The 17,448-nt window shown below is 37.8% G+C and overlaps 1 protein-coding gene across 1 annotated transcript in view; it reads left to right on the forward strand.

The window, feature by feature from the left end:
* The window catches only part of LOC136839449 (uro-adherence factor A-like), a 296,005-nt gene that overhangs the window by 206,481 nt on the left and 72,076 nt on the right, over positions 1-17,448 (forward strand). The window contains exon 10 of the mRNA XM_067105505.1: positions 12,079-12,711. Coding sequence (XP_066961606.1) covers positions 12,079-12,711 — 633 coding nt within the window. The remainder of the gene's footprint in view (positions 1-12,078; positions 12,712-17,448) is intronic.

Here is a 17,448-nt window from a genome sequence, read left to right on the forward strand (position 1 = left end):
ATATGGATCATAAAGATATTCATCATTGCTGCTTGAATATTTGACCATTACAGCAGTACTGACAACAATTTCTGATGCAATATCCTCATGTGCCTGCACTTCAAATAGCACTGGCACCAAGGTTACATGTAAAAACTAAAGATGCAGGGACAGTTCTGATTTTGTGGCCTAGAATTCTTTATTTTTACAGCTAATAGATCATCTTTCAAGTAATTTGGGTATTCCAGAAAACAAGTCTAGATCACTTCTGGAATCTGTGATCCTCGTGAAGTAAAGATAATCTAACACAGTAGATCCTCTTCATCGCTGGTGTAAGAAAAATGAGAAGGGAATGGCAAAGCTCCTTGAAATGGTCCTTGCTGCCTGAAATTTTAGATTCGTCGTGACGTCAGCTGCAAATGGTATTCCTAAGGCATCCAGCCCTTAGTATGTGTGAATCTAACCAAGAGCACATGAATTTTCCCATCTGAGTATGCAAAAGGTAAAAAAAAAAAAAAAGACTGTCTTCAGTGTCAGATCCTGCAGAGAGACTTTCTCCAAGCATTCATGCAGTGGCTTAGCAAAGCTTTAAAGCACCAGAGAAAGGTCCCAGTTGGGAGGCATGGATGACTTCCAGTGTGCTGCCTCAAAGTGCTGAGCAAGTCTTCTAGATTTCACCATAGAATCTTTTTATGAAAATCAAAGTACCAAGAGAGTGTTGTCTTGTGCTTTTTGATGGCTAACACTGATATTATGTAATGGCATCAAGGAAATGGAAGGACTCCTCTATTAGACAATAGTGGCATTGACTGGCATAATACCTCACTTACCACACCAGCTACAGTTTTGGTCTCACTTTATCTTGTAGAGGTTGATGGTTGAAGGTCTACGTGGTCTGGTAATAGCCTCATCTTCTTGTGCAGAAAGCCCTATAAGTCTGAGACTTTGTTGGATGGCCTCATCATGGCAAGCTGCAGCATCTCCAGATTCTTGTGGAATCTCTTAAAATTGTAGCTGGTAAGCTGCTTCTTCCACATGGGAAATTCTCTTGGAGTTGTCTACCAGCTGGGACAGATTTGAGACTAATAACTCAGACAGATGTGAGAACCACTCCTGTTGTGGCAAAATTCCTCAATAGCAAAAGCATATTCTTTAGCCAATCATGCTTATGTTACTCTGATTAATTAATTAATTAATTAATTGATTAATAAGTTAAAATTAAATAGGTTCTTTAAGACCCAGAGCTAGTCCAGAGTCTCTTTGGAAAGTCAGAACTGAGAGAGGTGTACGAGTACACTGCCAGGTTATCCCAAGATTGCATCAGTACATTCATTTTCCAGGCTGTTTGTGTTTGGTCAGGCTGAGCTGAGGATTAAACTGGTAGCATTTGATTGAGGCTCATTACAAGGTTTGATAATGGTGTCACCAAAGTGTGTCTCAGATTTATGGGTGTAGCATTCACTCAGAGGAAGCTACTTCCCCTGCTGAGGCTCTGTTAATGCATTTTGCCTGCTGGGAACAAATTTTGGTGATCAGAACCCATGATCTTGTCACCCTGATTCTTCAGGCAACCCCCTGTCATCTAGTTGCCAGACAAAACATATATTGCTTTGCCATTTATGACTCAAGTGAAGGTTAGGAAGCTTAGGGAGACAACTTATAAATCCATGGAGTTGACATAGTGCCTCTTTTTCTGCAGAGTTCAAGTTCCCATCACCTGGTAGTCTACTACGAATGCGTCCTAATCTTGTTTGATGAGAAAGGGACCATGGGTCCTTGAACCAAAAGTTGCCTTGAATCTTACCACCACTGAAAATCCTTGGGCATTTCATTCAAGGTTGCAGCTGGGTGATCATCCTGTTGGGAAGCTGCCAACCATGATCTCATTGGACAGTACTTTATTACTTCAGAAAGTACTTAGGAACAAAGAGTACTTTCTGAAGAATTGCAGCTGCCAAGTACTTTCTGAAGGGACTTGCAATTGCAGTGTACTTTGTGACAGGGATGTGGGGGGTGAGTTTCTCTTGAGAGATGATGTCTTCCATCAGGGATGTCACATTTTTGTGGAAGACTCTAGTCAGCATAGAACTCTTGAATTAGCAATCTCTGGCTACTGACCTCTGTCAGGCAAACTAGGGCCTCCATGTTATCTGAATATATGCCTAGATATTTAGCCCATGTTGATAGTTTTAAGTCTGACGTATTTTAGTTGATACGTAGGCCCAACTATTGCCAAGCTTAGATCAAGAGGTACAGATGGTGACACTGCTCCACTGTTGACTCTGAGCCAAAGTTTCCACTGGTGGAAGAATCATGATACAAACTTGTGGATTATTGGCTAGATTGAAGCAAAGGACTTGAACTGAAGTACTATCCCACCCTGAAAGAGAGAAGGTATTAAATTGAATCTGAATGGGAAAGTAAGCACACTTGAGGTCCTGAGATGCCAGGAAGTCCCCTTCCATAATGAAATGATGAACTGATGCCACAATTTCCATCCAGGAAGGAGTTTTGCTAAAAGGATTGGAAGTAATGGTAAAATATGGGAAAACAGGGAAACCTGATGGTTTAATGAGGAAGTACAATTGTGTAAAAGAAAGATGGAAGGCCAAGGTGCACATGGTGGCAAGATTTATGTTGCATGGGCTTGAAGCAGCACCACTGAAAAAAGTAGAACAAATAAGGTAGATGAGCAGGATTGAGAATTCTCAGATGGATAAGTGGAGTGACAAGAAGAAATATGATAGGAAATTAATATGTCTGGGGATCAGCAAAAGCCACTGAAGTGTCAAAGAAACCCCCTTCCTTTCATAGCACGAGGTCTTTGCCATAGACCATCCATCTTATCTTAAACTGAAAGGGCAACTGCTGTCATCTCATCAGGGTTGTCTAGGTAGGTCAAAAAGAAAAAAGATCTGGATAGTGGTCTGTGTGTTTTCTACTGCTTGCCCTTTTGATTCTGAGACTTTGGATGGATGGAAGTTAAGAGTATTAATTGGTGGCCTTGTTATTTATGAATAATGATACTATTGTAATAATGGATACTGGTTCCTTCTGGAAGACATCTGATATTGATACTAAACTGGGGTTCCAAATAGCCATCCTTATCACAGTTGAGTCTTGGCTTCCTGGGGAGTTCCTGGATTAGGTCCTTGAGGAACTGGAATATGTCCAAAACTGCCAAAGCATAAAATTGTTGAGGTCAGAAGAACACCAGAGGTTGAGAGATTTTCATCACTGAATCTCTCTCCTTCTCTATTACATTGGCTAGAAATTACAGCACTATTTGATAGTGAAAGATCAAAGCTTGGCCCAGGACACCTTAATTTTCTCAGCCTTTGCAATGTCCCTTGATAATTTGGCTCATTTTAACAGAAATGAACTGACTGTTCCAAAGACCCGCTCCTACCTATTTGCTAAGGTCAGAATTTTCCAAATAAGTCACTGAAGTTGTTTCAGTCCCTCCCTGGCATGAAGTCCACTGAGTAGGGGAGAAATGAAGCTTCAATGCTTGACATAGGATACCTGTGAAGAGCAGCCTTGTATATATGAAATTTCAGCAAATGCTGATCTGGAAATGGAGAATGATGTGGAGTAATTTTTTTTGCACATCTTTCCTAATGAATCCTTTGCTTGCTGTTCTCAAGTTTCACACACACTTGGGTATCCAATATTGTGTCAGCCAAAGGCTGGTTGTCACTCTTGGGCTCTGCAACCAAAACCTCCTTCCATGGCTTTTGCCTTTCTCCAGTGTAAAGATGCTGAAGACCCAATCCAGCACCTCTGAGAAGGAGGCCTCATCCTGCAGGGCTGCTTTGGGTTTGCCCTCCTCAAGTTGGTTGACACTCACCACCTGATCCAGGGTTTTGTGGAGCCTAGTCATCTTTGTTGGTATTATCAGTCTTGGTAATCGTGGGTAGGAGAAAAGCAGGCGTCCTCTCTAGGGTTGTGGTTGTTTTGCTAATTCCTGGTAAAGGCAAAAATCATAGCTGACACTTCTTGGGAAGTTCCCAGAGGTTATAGGAAAAGGAACTTTGCATGACAACAACAAAGGAGACTTTTTTTCTCTGCCAGTGTCCATTTCCTATCCATCAGAAAATCAGGAGACTATGCTTCAAAAGCCTTGTAACTCTGGTTGAAGTCCATCTCTGCACTTGGTCAGAATATAAGTCCAAAGTTAAGTCACTCTCCTTTTAAGCCCAATGGTTGCATTTGCATCTGCTGACTTAACCAGTTTGTTGAATGACATTATCTTTCTAAGTCCAAAGTATGTTGCAGTTCCTGGCTGTGTCATGGCCGCTTACACTCGTATGGTTGTGTTTACGGGTTCTTTGGTCCAGGTATTACTTGATCTACTGTCTGTTTAAGTTTCTAGTACAGTCAGTGCTGCTAATGCCATTAAGCTGTCAAGGTGTCCTGTAATTGGTATGCTGATATAGCCACTACAGCATTGGCCAATATGAGTCTGAGCTGCTTTGTTGCAGTTGTCTTGTGAATCCAGGCACTTCTGCTGCTGCTGTCCTAAGTCCTGACAGTTGAATACTCATGGTTCCAGTCTGTCTGTGCCCTGATTCCAGTTGCAGTCCTGTTTGTAACCCAGATGTGAATCAGCCTTATGATGGTGAAAGCACTCATTCCTGGAGCAGTCTAGGTCTTGTTATCTGCAAGTCATAGATCATAGTATTACTGCTGGGGCCTATACTGTCACTGAATAATGAAGAAATTGCTGGGAAGCTTAAGCTTTCCTTCAGTATTCTTTTGAGCTGCTGACTGTATAGTTCTATGTACATTGTCACCAAGGTTGATTGCCCCCTCAAAGAAACCACTGATGGCTGAGTCCTGAAAGTGAGATGTCTTCATACATGGGCTGTGAGTTGTGAGCTGTGGTGGTGTTGGCTGAGATAGTGGTGACAGTACAATGTGAGTGGTGTATTAAATCCTGGAGGAAACAAGTATTCCTTCATCCTGGTCATTTAGTAGTTGTCTTTAGCAGTGGGAATGTCAACTGGCCTGGCAACTCATCCTGCAGGGGCCACAGTTCATACCTCATCTGTAGACTGTGATATAATCTAAGGTTGCTTGTTACTTGATTGCTACCAAAGATAGTCGTGCTTTGCTTTGAGGGGTCAACACTGGAGATTCATATCCAGAAAGAGGCCATGTCTGTAACACTATTGGTACATCACTTCTTAAGATATTGTAATTGGAAGGGAAACTAGCCCCAGCACATCTCACAGGTGAGGTCAGGTAAGCAGAATTTTGAATGATACCGCAACATAACGCATGAAGGTCCTTGTTAAGTTTAGACAAATACACATGGCAGATATGTGTACTGTACTCAATACAGAACAATTAACATCATTTTCTTTGACTGCAGGATCTTACCAACTGCTGCTGGGGTAAATGGGAATACAGTAGATTACCTCCGGAGTAGGGGAGCAAATGAATTAATGGTGACTGTCTTTGTGTTAGCCAGCCTTGTGGGTGAACAATGTAGTCTATAGATCAGAAATTATATACACTATAATGTATAGTACACAAAAAGCTTTGTTAGATAATAGAAATGGGAACTGAGTACATTCAGAATACAGTAATCAATTAGCTAACCCCTTGCAACCCAGGTAATGTCAAACCATATAGACACCAGAAAAAACATATAGTACAGCATTTTAAAAATGCCAAAAGAATGCTTACAAAATTACCAAAATAATTGCTAACTGCTGCAAAGGAAGTTTTTTCAGATACACAAAGAATGATTACAAACAGAATGGGAAAAATATAATCTGGTAACCCAAGAGACTGAACTGAGTAGAAATGAATTAGTAAGATAGTTGTTAAGCTCAGAACCTAATTTCTGATTACCTAAAAAGAAAATGATGTGATGAGGATGAAATAAGTACAAGTAGTGAAATACGAGTAATTGGCTTTAGGGAATCCTCCATCAGTGAAAAAAGGAGTCTGTTCAGCAGCTGCCAGCACTGCAATTAACTGCCGTGAACTTGGAGAACTTGTTGGTGCAAGTGCAATACTGTACTACTACTGCTGCTCTTCTTCAGTCTGTTTGACAGGAGACATCAAAGACCATGAATCTTGGCTGTATATGAATCATGGGTTTGTGATGAAGGAAGTTATTCCTGATTTTCCCATTTTACTAAGTTTTTATATATATTTTTTCATATAACATGGAAGAATTCATTTTTGGAATTGTAAATGGTTTATTTCTTGTAATACAAGATCATTGCCCTTATGTCAGATATATGTACTGTACAGCGAATTTACAGAGATAGGAAGCTGCATGAACATTGTTAGAGAAACATTCACCCACTCCTAGAATGATTAAGTGCTGTAGAAGGAGCAAGAGGGATTGTTTTTGAGATTTTAGACCAAAATATTTTTATGTATAGTATTGGCTAATACAGTAGAAAGTTGATTTTTTTTACTATACTGTACTTCAGTATTTCGTCTACAAAGGTGTTTTTACTCGTCTGGTCTATACTGTAAGCCTTTTCAGGGATTGTTGGAGATTTGTATATTGACTAGCCTGGATATTGAAAGGAAATGTATAATTGTAAAAGTAATCCTATTGCAGGCTTAGATTTTCTAATCACTACCCCAACACTACCCCAGAAGAAGAAAGATTTGCTTACCCTTTATCTCTTCCCATCACCTTTTTGGACTCAGTAAGTACATACAGTATCTCCTCATCATTAAATTAAACATAGTCCATACATGCAGAACAAATCTTGTTTTCCTTTTAATTTGATACAATTCACATTCATGATGACTGTTCTTCATGGAACATGCTGTAATAATTCTTCTTTATATTCATCCCTTTACTTAGCTCTTGACAGGACCAAAGATATAATTACTCCGGTAATGCTCTCTTCTTTTGTAGAATCCTTTTAGTGCTTTGGTATTCAACTTCCAGTTACTTGCAACTTCACAGATTTTAATTTTGTTAATTTTGCTTTTATGCTGTTGAACAAGAAATAGTAATGTAAAAAAATATTTTTCATTCCTTGACTTCATCATTGAAATCCCACTTGTATGTACAGTGTATTTGTAGTTTTTTTCAGACAAATATTTGAAACATCTAAGGAAATAGTGTCAAATTTGTAATATCAAATTTTTCTTCTTGCATGTGAAAATACAGTGGCATCTCGGTTTATTAGACAGTTGGAGGTTTGCCCCTCCCAATAAGAATGAAATCTGTTAAGTGACAAAGATTGGCATATAGCTTACATGAAACAGCACCATACTTTGGAGCCATTACTATACCGTGGGGGGCAGCTCGCATAGCTTTCTGTGAACATCAGTTCCATGTAAAGTAATAAATAGCCTATCCTGTGTGGTATTTTATGATTACCATTTAATTTATTTAAAATAATAATGTACTTATCATTCAATATCAGAGATCTGTCTGAAAAGTGAATTAAAGGCCTTACCTGTATTGTGCGTGTTTGTAGTGTGCGATTCACCTAGTATGCGACACCCCTTATTTAATATCCTGACTCCTATTATGTGAGCTGTTCACATAAACCTTGCTTCTTAGGTAGCAAGTGACCTAATTCCCAAGGCATATCCATAGCTCGCATTAACCCCTAGCTACTCTGTGAGTCAGGTCAGAATGTCAAGGTGAGAGTGATATCCATTTGCAAAAGTCAAATAGGTCAGCTGTATTTATAATGATTATAATTTTAACAAAACTGTTTTACTTACTTTGTCCAATTATATTGAACATACTATTATTGTATTGTTGAATTAGAAAATACAAGCATTTCAGTCATATACCATTTGCTTTCTGGTGATGTTTACATGTTGAAAATTATCAGCTGATTGAGTTTACAGATATGATATTGCCAAATAATAGCTGACTGAGTACTGTACTACCAACATTGTTTCTGCCATTCATTGCTAAATGAAACATAATTCAGAAATAATGTACTTTTTATGTAAATTAACAAAACGAGTTTAACAAATGCAGCTTATCTTTATTTATAAATGCAGTAAATTTAATGAAGTAAAGGTGTGATTTTGCCAGTTTCAGACATTGCTTTCATCTACTCCAAAACATTAAATATAGTGGTACCCCTTATTGAAACATTCTCTTCCATTGCTTGAAGAATGAATAAAAATTTATTTTATTTTTGCTTATGAAAGTCACAATTTAGAATTTGGAAGTTTTTAACAAGTTGACAAATTGAACATAACTGATAATAAACACTGACAAACAACTGTTTCTTGATATTGCTGTTTATGTCAGTTTGGAAGTTTTTAACAAGTTGACAAATTGAACACAACTGATAATAAACACTGACAAACAACTGTTTCTTGATATTGCTGTTTATGTCAGTACAGGTACTTGCTGTTATTTATGCCATTGTGTTCTTTGAAATAGTAAGTGGTTGTTAATTATAAGAAACAGTAATGAATCATTAGACAAGCCATAAGTGTAATAAGCCTGGATGAATGTATGACAGTGTGCATTTAGCCTACCAAACATTTGCTTCTAGGCCTGTTAAGTCAGAAGCTAAATTGGATGTGATATGCATTATCAGTGGAATCTACCAAAACTGAGACAGGTATAGGAAGCCTAGCATAGTTTAATCTACCAAAAATTAAACTTGCACATTAAGCATAGTTACTGTAATCTAACATGACATATGAGATACAATGAAATCATGTTTTGGGGACAAATTTTAAGGTTTGCATGATACACTTGATTGGATTATACATAAGCATATACTGCATGGTAATTACAGTTCTTTTGATTCTGTATATTTTTTAGTTTTACTGAATATTTTTGTTGGAAATAATATGAGCTAGAGTATTTATGGTCGTAATTTGATGATTTTATGAATGAAGTGAGTGAACTAACAGTGGTGAATGTGTTGTTGTGGTGTTTGCAGGATTTAAGGGAGAAGATATATTCTGGCTGTTTTCCCTTATTTTTATCATTATTTTTCACCCTTATTTTGGCCATAAAGAGACCAAAAATTTAAGGCCAGAGAGGGTGCTGCCCATAAGTAATTTTCCCCACAAGTTTATGTATTCTTAAGATGCAAATTCCTAAAGTGCAGGCACATCTGTCGCCCATGTAGGGATAAGGATTGTACTTATAAACATACAGTACTCTATAGTTCAGCCTACAGTACTCTATAGTTCAGCCTTCAAAAACTTAACTAATTGAAGCAGGTCTACATACTTAAGCTTGCAAGATATGTAAAATACACAGAACTCATACTACATAAAAAAAGACCATAAATATCTTTGTGTGTCTGTTTTAATAAGAATATTTCAAAACAATTTGTACAGTATTTTTATTGACAGTTATATAATACAGTAGAGTATTATACCTACAGTACAGTACAGTAATGCAATGTTACATATATTTTTCAGTCTTTGTATATGTGTCTGAATATACGTACATGAGTATCACATTACAAAATGCCATGCTTCTACTGTGTCCCCTAGCCCCCCCTCCTTTCTCTCTCTCTCGTATGTATTCTTGATTGATATTTATCTAATGCAGGACAGAATAGTACTTAATAAAACAATGTGTTGTTTTGTATGTATATTTTTCAGTCTGTGTTTGTGTGCATACATACATATATGCATGGCATTATGGTAAACTACGACTTACTATGGTGCCCCCATCCCCCTCTCTCTCTCTGTGATAGTATTTTTTATGGACATTTACTCATTGCAGTACATTACTGTACTGTATTGCAGTGTTACATATACAGTAATTATTTTCAAGTCTGTATAAATGTTTATAGTATACATATACATGTCCATTGCATTAAGATAAACTGTGCCTTTACTGTGTGTTTGCTTGCCCCTCCCTCACCCGCCCCCCCTCTCTCTCTCTCTCTCTCTCTCAGTTATGATCACACTAAGAAGGGCCATTGTGGGGGTGGTAAGTTGGGGTGAGCATTTCAGGGGTAAGAGGAGCTGAGTTGGGAGGGCACTTGTCTGCATAGGAGCTTTTGCGATTGCTACTGGCTTAAAAGCAACATCGTTTAAAACATCAGTACACATCATTTTGTTTAATTTGAGTGACTGAGTATTGTCTATGCTATAGCAGCTATACAGAAAACTCAATTGTGCCGAAGAAACTTCGGCACATTTTTTACTTGTTTTTAGTGTATACAAGTGATACGGCTGTTGGCCTGGAAAACAAGATCGTTCAGTATGCTGATGATGCTACACTTGTGGGTGTTGCAAAGTCTCACTTATGAGAAATGAAGCTGCCCTTAGTCTCAGTTGGGACATGGAGCGGATTAGTGAATGGTGTAGTTGATGGGGTAAGAGGTTGAGTTCCAGTAAAATGAAAACACTGTTGATTAGCAGATCTTGTACAGATTTTCCACTGCATCCTCCCCTCCAAGTCAGTGGGACTCTGCTGAATGAGTCTGAAACTTTGATTATTCTAGGTATAACTTTTGATTCGCATCTTACTTTTGAGAAACATCAATGAAAGTGTCAGCAAATGCTGTATGAAAGTTAGGTATTGTACGAAAGGCCTCATATACTGTATTTATAACAGTGATCAAATTAATGCAAGTTGTTTTGGGTCATTTGTGCTTTCTTTATTAGAATACTGTTCTCCAGTATGGATGTCTGCTTCTGCCAGAGATTTATCTCTTTTAGATAGAGTGGTTCGAGGTGGTAGGTTTCTGTTTCCTAATATTAGCAGTTATGACTTGGACCATCGACGAATGGTCTTGTTTGTCAAGTTTTCATAAGTTGCATTTTACAGAGATCTTTCACATTCACAATTGATCCCTGATCCCCTTTTCCTCCCAAGAGCAACCAGATTTGCTGAACAGCAGCACCAATATGCAGTAAATGTGCCTTGCTGTCAAACTTCTCAGTTCCAGAGGTCCTTTATTCCTCACACCATTGGACTGTGGACAGTCTCCCTGAGGATGTTGTGCGATTGGAACTTCAAAAGTTCAAGCGAAGATGCATTGCATTACTACCCTAATACTGTTCCCGTGTATTTTAATATATATAATTTTATTAATTTATTTTTGCTTTTCTAATAAGCGAGATCTTTTCTTTCTGTATTCCCCAGTACTTCCTCTTACTTCTTCCTAATGAACACCATATTCTTTGGAAGCTTGAATTGCAAGTCAATAGCCCCTGTGGGCTTGTTCCATATGAATAGGTTTCATCTTCTGAATAATAATAATATATTAATAAATAATAATAATAATAATAATAATAATAATAATTAATAATAATAATAAAAGAATGGGGCCAATGATGATCAATTCTAAAGGAAAGACCCTCTATACTGAAGCTTATAAATTCAAAGCTGTATTTTGAACACTTTCTGACATCTAACCAGTCACTGACAAAAGGACTTTGGGTAATTTTGTTTTTTTGACAAGCAAAAAGTTATTTTATTTTGAGGTTATCAGGGCTGTAAGTTTTGAGTTGTAAAGTTGATTTGTGGCACCTGTATTTGGAAAAAATAATAACTTGGTCGCATCAGTAATTTGATGTTATTCTTCAAGATAGAGAAAAATTCAATATTTTTGAAGGCTGCTTTTTTGCTGTATTGAAGTACAGCATGTTTATAACAAAACTATCAAGTACTATAGAATACCACTGAAACCTTAAATATTAAAAATATAAAACTTTAATAATTAAAATACCATAAAGGTGGAGAAAAGTTGTTAGCTCAGTGTGCTTACATATTTTCCCTTGTAAAGCTCTTAGAAACTCCAACCAAAGCCCTGCACATACCATGGTGCACTGGAGATGGTACCTAAGGTCATCAGCAATATTTCAGCCCCTAGTTTCATTACTTTTTGCCATATGATTAATAATAATCTACAGACAGGCCCATTCATTGCAGTTACTTTTTTATTATTATAACATTATTTTAGTTTAATTTTGTAGTTCTGATCTGGCAGATACATTACTGATAATTCATAGTCAAATTCCTCAAGTATATTTTTTATTGCTTTTAAAGATTCTTTGCTTTAAGTGATAGTTTGCTAGTACCAGTTTTATTATATAAAATATTTTTCATTACCAAAAGCATATCTCCTTGCAAATGACCCTCATTATACTTTATATTTTCAGTTATATTCAGGTGCTGATGGTGTCAATCGTCGACGAAATATATTTAAACGTCTAAGCCAGAGTAAAAGAGTGAGCACAGTCAGCAGTGGAAGTAGCTGGGATTTAGATGAAAAGATTCCGGAGGAAGAAATGGAAGAGGAAAGCTTTCATGATGTTCAAGAACAGATTATACAGGAGAGTGATCACTCTCATGTGTTTCCTCATTCTGATCAGCTTTTAGCAAGATCACCAGAAACATGTGAATATCACAGTTATAAAGATTATCCATTTTTACCTGAGTCAGTCGTCCTACATCAGGTTGCTAGTCAGGCAGCATTTGACAGAGTTTCACTGCCTCATTCTTTACCCAAGTCTACAAACCAAACCTTGGACACCAATGTACATCAGTTTGATGCTTGTGAAAGCTGTGGGGCTATGCCTCACTCATCAGCTGGTAATGTTGAAGTAAGCCCATTGAACCAGGAGAATGGGGCATTGCTTGAAAGTAAAAGGAATACGAGCCCACTACGAAATGCAAGCAGTCTTCGTCGTCAAGAAAGAATAGATGATGGTGCACCATGTGGAAACCCTTTGTTACCTTCTCTACTGCAAATTCCAAGTCATCAGTCATTGCATAATTCTGTTACAGATCAGGTTTGTGTTTTGATAATATAGTTTCTTTTTAAAAGTGTTTATTTATAATAATACAGTAATAATAATATTAATACTGTAATAATAATAATAATAATATTGTCAAGAATCCATCTCTTATGCAAGTATTATGGAAAGAAATCGCTGCATCAGCTGCATTGATCTTGTGTAGAGTCTTCTCTATTTTCCTTATAGTTTTCTCTTTTTTACTACAACTGGCGAGTAATGCACCAATGTGTTTCATCAGGAGGAATTAAATTTCCAGTGATTCCGTATATTTTATTAAGAGTAAGTCAAATATGGTGAGCATACCCTGTAGGGTTTTTTTACATGTAGAGGTAAATGTATGAAATTTCGATAAAGGTCAAAGTCTTGAAGTAGCGAACGTTTCTCCCGGATTCTTCCGAGTATGATCACGGCAGTGGGTCGGAGTAGACTGGTGGTGCTAAAATAAATAGTCGTAGGTCAGCAGGGGGTTTTTCTCATGCTGATTTGTCATTGGTTGTTGGTGCATAGCAGCCTCCAATTGGCTGGAGAAAGTTTTTCTGAAGTCCTTTCTCAACGCTGTCACAGCCTAGCAGACCACCGAGGCAGGGGTGTGATGTCGCTGGGTGGTGCGTGACGTTGCGTGAAGTCACGGTGGCTCGAGTTTTCATTGGCTGCTAGGATGCCTGCCTCATTAGGAATTTGTCACGCAACGTCACAGCGGCTTGAATTTTCATTGGCTGCTGGGTTGTTCGTATCATCCAGTATTCTTGGGCCGGGGGGTGTCGTTCGGTCTGGTATTATTGTCCTGTCCTGGTATATTTCTTCTCAAGCTGGTGGGGAGGAAAAGCACTTCCTGTGTTGTGTTGAGTGAGGGCTTCTCTTGTTGAAAAAGGAGTGCTCTAGCAGTCGTAGACGTCACTGGTCAGGGGCCCTCCCTATTATCCTGTGACGTCACCCCCCTGCCTTGACCAATGCAGCTGATGCAGCGGTTTCTTTCAATAATAATAATAATAATAATAATTATTATAATATTATTTTTGTCTATCACAGTCATCCTATTCAACTGTTTTTTTTTTTTTTTTTTTTTTTTATAGTGTGGGGTTCCTGGTTGAATCCTGCCTCCTTAGGAGTCCATCACTTTTCTCACTATGTGTGCTGTTTCTAGTAGCACACACTTCTGCATGAGTCCTGGAGCTACTTTGGCATCTGGTTTTGCCAGATTCCTTTTCAGGGATCTTGGGATTGTGCCTAGTGCTCCTATGATTATGGGTACAGTTTCCACTGGCATATCCCGTATCCTTCTTATTTCAATTTCCAGGTCTTGATACTTATTAATTTTTTCTCTTTCTTTCTCATCTACTCTGGTGTCCCATGGTATTGCGACATCAATGAGTGATACTTTCTTCTTGATTTTGTCAATCAATGTCATGCCTGGTCTCTTGGCATGTATCAACCTATCTGTTCTGATACCATAGTTCCGGAGGATCTTTGCCTGATCATTTTCTATCACTCCCTCAGGTTGGTGTTCATACCACTTATTGCTGCAAGCTACCTGGTGTTTCTTGCACAGGCTCCAGTGGAAGGCTTTTGCTACTGAATCATGCCTCTTTTTGTACTGGTTCTGTGCAAATGCCAGACATTCACTTGCTATGTGGTTTATGGTCACGTTTTTTATATTGTACTTCTTGCATATGGGTGAGACGTTATTTCCATCTATTGTTCTTTGAACATATCTGGTTCTTAGGGCCTGATCTTGTGCTGCTGTTAGCATTCCTTCTGTTTCCTTCTTGAGTTCTCCCCTCTGTAGCCATTGCCACGTTTCATCGCTGTCTCGTACTGTCCATGCGTTGGTTTGTTGTGCCATTCCTCTGTTTTGTTTTTCATTCTGTCTCTGTATATTTCTGGGTCTTCGTCTACTTTTATCAGTCCTTCTTCCCATGCACTTGTTAGCCACTCACCTTCACTGGTTTTCAGATATTGCCCCAGTGCTCTGCTCTCGATGTTGACACAGTTCTCTGTGCTTAGTAGCCCTCTCCCCGCTTCCTTTTGTGTTATGTATAGTCTGTCTGTATTTGCTCTTGGGTGTACTGCTTTTTGTGTTGTCTTGTGTTTCCTAGTTTTCTGGTCTATGCTGTGGAGTTCAGCCTTTGTCCACTCCACTACTCCTGCGCTGTATCAGATTACTGGTACTGCCCATGTGTTTATGGCTTTCGTCATGTTTCCGGTGTTGAGTTTTGACTTGAGTATTGCCTTTAGTCTCTGCATATATTCTTTCTTGATTGTGTCCTTCATCTCTTGGTGTTTTATATCCCCTCCTTCTATTATTCCCAGGTATTTGTATCCTGTATCATCTGTGTTTGATGCTATTCCATCTGGTAGCTTTATCCCTTCAGTCCTTGTAACTTTGCCTTTTTGTATGTTGACCAAGGCTCATTTTTCTATTCCAAACTGTATCCTGATGTCCCAAGATACAATCCTTACAGTCTGGATTAGGGTATCTATTTCTTTGATGCTCTTATCATACAGCTTGATGTCGTCCATGAACATCAGATGATTTATTCTGTTGCCTCCTTTCTTGAGTTGGTACCCAGCATCCATCTTATGCAGTACTTTTGTCATGGGAATCATGGCTACTACAAAGAGTAGTGGGGACAGTGAGTCGCCTTGAAAGATTCATCTCCTGATGTTAACCTCTGCAAAAAAAAAAAACTTATCCCAGAGCTTGTAAGTACTGTATTCCAGTTGCGCATTGTATTTTTTAGGAAGCTCTGCCCCATATATTTTCAGGCATTCTATTACAGTCACGTGTGCAGTATCATGTCAAAGGCTTTCTTGTAGTCAATCCATGCCATGCTTAGGTTGGTTCTCCTTCTCTTACTATTCTTCATTACTATTTTGTCTATCAGGAGCTGATCTTTTGTGCCCCTACACTTCCTTCTGAAGCCTTTCTGTTGGTGGGGGATGGTGTTTGTATCCTCTAGGTAGTTGTATAGCCTTTCACTGATGATACCTGTTAGTAACTTCCACAGTATAGGTAGGCAGGTGATAGGCCTGTAGTTACTTGCTACATTTCCCTTGTTCTTGTCATCATCATCATCATTATTATTATTATTATTATTATTATTATTATTATTATTAAATTGATTTAACCAGATGACTTAGGAAATTTATTAACTCTCAAAGGACTGGCCTGAAAGATTTGTCTTTATTGCTATTAAAGTTTAGGTTTTACTTATTCAATTACCTTTCTTTTCAACATTTTATTATTGGGTTGAATGAAAGTGATGGAGACTCTGGCAAAATTTATTTACTTGATTTTTTCCAACACTTGATATTCACTGTTAATTATATTTTGGATAGTCATGCAAAAAAAGTTAAAATGTTAGTATTACTGTACTTTATATTCTGTTCTTATAGGGATTGGATTGTGTGCTAAAGAAAGCTTTTAGTAATTCTGTAAGGTCAAAGGAAAAGGAAATCAAAAGTCATATTTATTAAACATCAAAAGTTTATTAACATCATAAGTTTATTCCTCGTGTGTGGAAATTAACCAGTAATTATCAAGTGTCATTTGCATCAAGTACTTAAGAGTCAAAGGACTATCTAAGGTCTGTTGAAGCACAGAAAAAGCTATTATCTTTTCATCATTGTTTTGAAGATAATTGAATTAATATGAAAGCTACACTAATTAGGTGTAAGCCTTCCCAGTTTTTATTTCGTAATATGATAATTCTTCCCTGAAAGAAGATAAATTGTAGCTTTTAATATTCATTACTGATAGCAAAAAGTACTTATTCATCTGAAATAGTCACTTGCCATTTGCAGCATAGTGTGCAGTTACTGGATTATTTTGGAGGAATTGTACAACTAAGGGATGTCAAGAAAGGAAATTTCAGATTAAATTATACAGTAATAACAATTCAAAACCCATGCTTGTAGCTACTCTTTGAAACCACCAAATATTTTTAAAGACAAAATTTATATAATTACTGAATTAGAAAATGCATTAAATACTAGGAACACCCAATAATTTTTAAAGACAAATATACAGTATATAATTACTGAATTCAGGAATGCAGTATATACTAGAAACTGCTGTAATCATAAATAAATATCATGAATGGTAAAAGGTCATTATAATTTTTTTAAGCATAAATAATTAATTTTTCCTTGGTTTGATAGTCTGTGACACGTAAATTTCCTCATAATAAAATTCTGTTGGAATCTTTTTGATAATTGTAAGTTTGCCTACCCATGAAAATTTTAAAGAACTAAAACTTTTTGCTGGGTCTCAACACTATGTACTTAGCTTTAAAGTTATGATTACGGTATTTGGAGCATACACTGGGGACGAGTGAACTCTGTGACAGACCAGAGTGCAATGAGAAAGGTAGCCAACATATGTGCTGTTGCCACATCTGTGCGAGTAGGATGAAGGAAAAAAAATGAAAGTAGTCATTGTAGGACAAGAGATAGAGCCCTCTTGTCCTGAGTCTTTTACATTCTATCACTGTGTCAACTAGCACTACTCTGGCCAAGACCAACTACAGGCAGTCCCCGGTTAATGGCGATCCGGCTTTACAGCGCTTGTCTAGCGGCGAAAATCGGCAATTTTCGGCGCCAAAAATCACCGATTTCCGCTTATCGGCGCCAATAATTGGGTATTGGCACCAATACATACCTAACAGAGGCATCGATAACCGAAAATCAGTGCTTTTCAGCACTGATAAGCCCCAAAAATCGAAAATCGGT

The sequence above is a fragment of the Macrobrachium rosenbergii genome, chromosome 6 (assembly GCF_040412425.1).
Source record: "Macrobrachium rosenbergii isolate ZJJX-2024 chromosome 6, ASM4041242v1, whole genome shotgun sequence".
Taxonomy (NCBI): domain Eukaryota; kingdom Metazoa; phylum Arthropoda; class Malacostraca; order Decapoda; family Palaemonidae; genus Macrobrachium; species Macrobrachium rosenbergii.